Genomic DNA, 6970 nt, shown 5'->3' with positions numbered 1-6970 from the left:
AGAACATATACCGAAGTAGAAAGTTTGGTTTTGAAGTACGCATTTACTTAGCAAAAGTAAACACTTTAGGGATTTAGATTTTTATTTTTATAAAATAATAATGTTCATATATACTGACTAATATTTTATAATATTTATTTGAAAATAACTGACGTACTAACTGCATTGTATTAGGACATCCGTATTTATCAATGATAAGTACGGATGTCCTAATATTAATGATAAGTTATCATACCAAGTTTGTTTTTTTTCCGCACTGCATTCAATTAGTAATTTAACTACCAAACGTAAATACTAACTCTACATTTGTTTACATTTGACTTCACTCTTTAGTTGTAATATTCACAGGATTTTTTTGATTATTGACTGGGAAGAATTAAAATAGAAATTTATAATTAAAATTAAATAGATTTAGTTTTTATAATTGTATTATTATAACAAACTTCAGAATATTTTCAAATGTTTTAAGTATATGTAGGTACTAAAAAAAAAATATTTTTATACAGTTGCTATGGGCCAAATACCAAGGGGAAGTTGATAACCCCAATAATTTATTAAAATGGTCCTATAAAATTAAAAATATATTTTAATTGCAAGCTTAAGGTTAAAAAGTTTCCATTGAATTTTTTAAAAGGGTTTAATTTTTTTCTCATTTTAAAGGGTCCAATCGTCGATTGATCGTTTATGGTAATATTTTTGGAAAAATTACGACCTTATCAAAAATTAATACATTACATTGTTTTTATTCATACGTGTTTTAATTAAAACATTTTAAGACCACTGAGAGTAGTAAACATAAAAATGAAAATTTAAAATATATTGTATTCATTTTCTGATTTTAATTTAAAAATATAGTGAGTTAATTGAAAAAGATTTTTTTGTTTAAAATTGAGATTCATATTTTCGTATTTTATAAACTCGATTAGACAAAATATTCAGGAAAGAACTACATACATGAAACATGTATTATAAATGTGTCTCCAAAATAAAAATAATCATTTGAAATAACGCACTTTCATGTATTCTAAATTTAAAGTTTAAATTGCTTAGAAGACAGAAACAGTCAAGTACTATACTTTTACCATAGCAATAATTAAATTTGCAACATAGCACTCTAGCTTCTCTTCAAATGAAAAGTGGGTGCATTTCAGAATATTGATAATATTAATAAGCAGCTTACAACACGACAAATATAATTTAATATTTTACATTGAAGGATAAGACGTATTTTGGTAAATTTAAAGAACATGAGTACATTAGTAACAATTTTTGTTTATATAGAATTATAGAAATATCTAAAATACATTTTGGTGAATCAAAATATATACATATAATATTTATTAACACAGCAGGCTTTAATTTAAAGACTAAAAAGGCATTACACATTGTATGGTATATATATTTTTTTTATTATTTATTTATTTTTTATATAATATTTAATAAAAAAAAAAGTTTTAACTCTTTGCGCTCCAATATAATAATTATAATAATAATAACAACAACAATAAACGCGTACTTGGGTTTGCTTTTCATAAAAAAAAAAATAAGTGATCAGCTGCATATACCGTTGCTCGCAAAAATAAAAATTTCAACATTAGTTAATAACAGTGTTAAAATGTTTAACTGACAACGGAGCGCAAAACGTCAAGTGCGTCTTTACAACTCATTATATATACACATTATAAACAACGTTATAAAATCCGAGACTCAAAACAAAACAACAACAAATTTGTTAAGTACATTAAACATTTTTTTTTTCATTTTTACTTTTTTATGAAACATAATATTTCAAAGACATTACTTTTAAAATTTAAAACAACTATACGAGGTACGTAAAAGCAGCCTAAATATTAATTAGTTAACTTTGTAATGAAAATTAGTTTACAATGTGATGCATATAATTATTAATTCATTCACATTAGAATCCAAGATATGCAACTTCGGATTGTCAACAATTGCCTAAGTTATTAATAAGCAGTTAAGAATAAGTTATGATTACAAGTGAAGAATAATGAGAAATGTGAAATATTTATTTTGCTAAGCTTAAAACTACAAGAAACAAATTTTAACAATGATATAAAAATTTACACTATAAATTGCATACAAGAATTAAATTTTAGCCAAGTATAGATAAATAAATTAATATGTGTAATATTGAATTCTAAAAATAAGTTAATTATACTAAGGTTTATATGTACATATAACATAAATCACAATAAATATTGTAATTCAAGAAACTTGAGAATGTTTATGAACGTAATATGAGATAAAATTTGAGTACATGTTTAATGAACATTAAAATTATGATTTATCACTATGTAAAATATATATTAATCATTATAATAGTAAACATATCGTGAAAAGCCATTGGTGTTCTTCTCGAGTTTCTTGATTGTCTAACAAGAATAAAATTATACAAAATCCATTGAATTATAAGTACAGATAATCAAATAACAAAGGTGTAACTACATAAATGGTATACAGTTATTATTGGTGACCATAAAAGTAAAATTAAAGGTCATAACAAAATATGTTTCTTTCATAATTATAGGCGTATGCAAACTTCAATGTATGATCAGAATATGAAAAAAATATAGGCCCTCATTCATTAATATTTTTATTTGTATACCCGTGCACATATTATAATAATATTGGAAATTATTTTACTAAAACAATAAATAACAAGTAACAATTATAACTGTGCGTACGCCTATGATTATATTAATAACAATAATTATGTCCTTATTTATAAGATTAAAAGTAAAATATAAGAAATTAAGAAATAATGGTCTAAAATAAAATTGTTAGAAATATGCAAGTTAAAAATTACTAAATTTTTTTTTTTTTTAGATATATAATAACATATTATTTAAAAGCTCATTCATTTAAAAATTATATTACGTTAACATTTTGCAACATAAAATAATTAAAATTAAAACGAATTGGGACGGTGTATTCTTTTATCTCACTAGTATTTTTTAAATTGTATAATACTTAACTATAAACACTAGGCAAAGTCAACTTTATGTTTTCTTTATAACAGATACATGATGTGAACAAACACAAAGCAACATGTTTTATATCTACTAAAGGGAGTAGGTATTAACATAAGTGGAAAATCCGACTGATCATACTTTTATCCTACAAATAGAGATACTTCGAAGGAACAAGAGATATTAGAGATCAATAATATTTACGACGAATCGACAATATAAAATTATTTAAAAAAAATAATAATTATGTTTAATAACAGTCATTTCCTTAATGTCATTAATAAAAAAAATAAAAAAACTTGCTTCGATCAAAAATTTTTTTTAAACAAAAACTTAAACATTTTCTTTTAAAATTGTTCGTTCTAAATTTCATAACATTACTGTACAAAAGAATAACAATTCATAAATACTCTTTAAATAATTTATTGAATTTTAAAAAAAATGGTTATCAGTCTTTCCCTAAAGCATGAGTCGGAATTTCCACATGCCATAATGTTAACACCACTAATCATTTGTCATATTATCATACATGTATTTCTTGTTCTTCACATTTTCCAATGGTTGTATAATGTATCTTTCTTGAAGAGGTGTTAAATTCAGGTCTTAATCGTTTTAGTCCAAATCTTGATACATATAATACAGCACCCAAAAATGCTAGTACAGCACAAAACACTAACAACATTATCAATTTGTGATTGCCATGATTACCATCAACAAGTGTAGTGCGTACTGGACTTGGACAATCATTGCGATATGCAGCGTATGGATCAAGAGGATTTTTTGACAAATCTTGGATACATCGAATTGATTCACTGTTACGAACAATTACCTTGGTGGTATGTAACCAACTATATAGGTTTTCAATGTTACAACCACATGAAAATGGGTTGTTGGACAAATCGATAACCAAAGATTTATTGCCTGACTGAACAGTATCTAAGGCTGAAAGTTGTTCATCGGCCAGTCCACGTATACGATTACCTTCTAAGTCAATGAAACGCAAATTAGACATACAGTCTATATTGAAATCAATGCCAGTAAGTTGATTATTGCTGAGATGTAGGTCAAGTAGACGGGGCAATGGGCAAAAAACACGAGGTTCTGTTATAACACTTATTTTATTTTGTTCAAGATGAAGTTTGGCCAAACGACTTAAATTACTATTGACGAATACTTCATACAAATCAGTAGTTATGTTTACAATATTTTCATCGGCAAATGCGTCAGTCAGATGAAGTTCTACCAAACTCTCAAAGTTTGAAAATACTCTATAAAATATAATTGAATGTAATTAATTCTAAATTCTTATTAAAAAATTAAAATATATTTAACACTCAAATACATATGCACTTCTGTATAATAAAGATGCTAATTTTAAATTCATGAATAAATACAAATTAGGTTTAAATGAGATATTTATAAAAAAGGAATTAAAAAAATAACAAAAATATCAACTTATAATAATTGTATTAATCCAAATAAAAATTATAAAATATTTGCATTTTTTTTTACATTACCTAAGCTACTGACACACTAACCCAACTTAAGCATTTAATTTTTTGGATAACTAAGAGTGCTTACCTAATTCTTTAAAATTTTATAAATTTAATTTAAGTTTTATGAAGATTCACGCATATATTTTTAATTTTTTATCATTTATGTACTAACATCATATTTTTAAAAAAGACATTGATCTACCATAATGCATACATTAATATTATATAATATAGTGATGAATAATTCAACCAGTAGAAGGTTCTAGCAGTGGCATGTAATGCAAACAAAATTATGAGATCACACAGCCAAATAATTATTATTTCAGACGAATGTCCTAGCAGGATGATCTCATACACTATTTAAATAATTTAGTTAATATTTTAATTTAATGTTTATAGTTAAGATATTGTTACCTTTTAAACTAATAATAAGATACACAAACATAAAAACTAAAATCTATGATGACCTATGGCTATTATAAAATATCAGTGTCTAAAAAAAAAGTGGTGTATTATACTTTAGTGCAAGAAAAAAATTCACTCCATACAAGTAATAGCTAAGTGATTAATTCACGAGTAATTGATAGCATTAAATATTTATTTTAATCAAGTCAGAAAAAAAAATTAGTTTAGGTCTTATCTTTAGAATGAAATGAAAATAAGATATTTAATGGAATCATAGTCATTATGTAATTTAAATTTAATTCTATAGAAACTATTGATTATGTAAATAATTTGACCTTATGATGTACTATTATTATTATAATTAAAAGATAAGAATAAAGTTCTCACCTGGGATGACGGAGTCCAATGCCATTCAACCCAATCTTGTTATTATTTAGTATCAGCCGCTCAACTTTGGAAACTCGATGATAACTCTTTCCTTTGATTTCTTGTATACCATTGTTGGACATGTCTAGGTACCGTAGTTTATCCATGGTACTGTAGACACCAAATATGTTGGAAGGCAACTCTGGGAGAAAGTTTCCGGTGAATATCAACACCTTCAGGGACATACAAAAAAATTAAAAATAACATCCATGCTTATTAAGTTAGTGGTAAGAAGATGACTAAAATGGGTTTATGATTGGCTTGAGCCAGCACACAGTTAAGGGTTTGCCGTTGACTTACCTCGGTCTCGTTGGGCAGGTTCATGAGAACGTCCAGGCTCTGTTTCATTGTGAGCTCTGTGCCCGTGCAGTTGACCGCGTACAGTTCCTGTCGGTCGTACGTCGTCTTGCCGCAGTAGCATGAGCCTAATTCGGGCTTGGTGCACCTAAACAGTTCCGAGGACATGGCCACCGGCAGGATTAGCAGCAAGGACACGGCCACCGCGGTGACTGTAGCGGTAGTGGACTCTGCCATCGAAAACACGTCCACCTGCCAAACACCCGCAATGAATTAGCCAAAATTCGAACGAGCACCGTTCGGATGGACGGGTACCCACCAATCGGCCGCACTGGACGTTCCGCGGGCACACACCGAGCCGAGCGCGGATATCACTGCCGGCGGCCGAGGTCGGAAGGATGCATACGAGATGAGACCGGTTAACGCGAACGGTGTTGAGTAACGAATTAATTTATCGAACAAACAACGCGGACGACCTAAATAAAATTTCTCGTACGCCAGCCGAGGAAAATTGTTTTTTTTTTTTGCACTACTTTTTTTTTTGAGGTTATTGACTCGGGGGCAGCAGCAGCAGCAGTTATGGAGGTCGGACGACCCCCGCCATTTTGTTTGGCGGAGCGCTACGATTTGAAAATCAACCCTCGTCACTCGGACGACGACACGCGTCGTAGACACGGCCGCCGTATTTACCTACGAACTACGATTGTGTGTAGTACACTAATGTCGCATGAAAAACGCGATTATTTTTTTTATCTAAATGAAATTGCATTAGAAAAATCAAGCCCCGTACTATGTACGTACGGCGATTAAAGGGAATAATTAGTTTACGGACAAACGTAAAACGTATTCATACAGCGAACATTAAAATAACTACTCACCTGAAGCAGTGCGATGACGAGATTATTTCACAAACGAAGTGGATAGTACGTAGGTATGTCTGTACGGTTCGGTTACAACTGTGACAATTCGATTTCCTCGTCACCAAATAACAATAATAATAATAATAATAATAATAGCAATACGATTGAGGGACAGGTATTGTTGTAATGCCAATGCTTGTAGCACTATTGTGTACAGACCGCACACGGGCAGCAGTTACGGAGTTGGATCGCACAGTGGAGGGGAATTATTGTGATGCATAGGTAGGCACTACAATAATAATTCTCCAGCTAAAGACCATGGCTCTCGCGTATTCCTCACCGCCGCCGATCGAACTCTAGTAAATATGCGAGTATTCGCAAGACATGTTAAATAATGACGGCCTTCTGCAATTAATAATTACGGCGATAAAACAAACAGTAAGGCCGTACTTTAATTTAATGTATAATGTATATTATAGGATTATTTTTTTTT

The 6970-nt window shown here is 29.2% G+C and overlaps 1 protein-coding gene across 3 annotated transcripts; it reads right to left on the bottom strand.

The window, feature by feature from the left end:
• Positions 1 to 3277: 3277 nt before the first annotated feature.
• On the bottom strand, positions 3278 to 6686 carry LOC112691348 (phospholipase A2 inhibitor). Of its 3 annotated transcripts, none has more exons than XM_025565552.1 (4): positions 6496 to 6686; positions 5621 to 5869; positions 5282 to 5493; positions 3278 to 4261 (listed from the first exon to the last, which is right to left on the bottom strand). In XM_025565552.1, the coding sequence occupies exons 2-4, from the start codon at positions 5852 to 5854 to the stop codon at positions 3517 to 3519; spliced, it is 1191 nt and encodes a 396-aa protein (XP_025421337.1). In that variant the 5' UTR covers positions 5855 to 5869; positions 6496 to 6686; the 3' UTR covers positions 3278 to 3516. The 3 variants fall into 3 exon arrangements, with proteins under 3 accessions (XP_025421337.1, XP_025421315.1, XP_025421326.1); XM_025565530.1 differs by lacking the exon at positions 6496 to 6686 and adding an exon at positions 5937 to 6427; XM_025565541.1 differs by lacking the exon at positions 6496 to 6686 and having other exon boundaries at positions 5621 to 6428.
• Positions 6687 to 6970: the final 284 nt, after the last annotated feature.

The sequence above is a fragment of the Sipha flava genome, unplaced genomic scaffold (assembly GCF_003268045.1).
Source record: "Sipha flava isolate LNK unplaced genomic scaffold, YSA_version1 115_pilon_pilon, whole genome shotgun sequence".
Classification (NCBI taxonomy): Eukaryota; Metazoa; Arthropoda; class Insecta; order Hemiptera; family Aphididae; genus Sipha; species Sipha flava.
This window is presented reverse-complemented; position numbering and strand designations above follow the sequence as displayed.

Bases quoted from the DNA above. Each gene is read 5' to 3' on its own strand.
- LOC112691348 (XM_025565552.1), bottom strand. From the start codon at position 5,854: ATGGCAGAGTCCACTACCGCTACAGTCACCGCGGTGGCCGTGTCCTTG. The intron at 5,494-5,620 runs GTAAGTCAACGG...ATGTCCCTGAAG, and splicing joins ACCTGCCCAACGAGACCGAG to GTGTTGATATTCACCGGAAA. The intron at 4,262-5,281 runs GTGAGAACTTTA...TATATTTTATAG, and splicing joins ATTGGACTCCGTCATCCCAG to AGTATTTTCAAACTTTGAGA.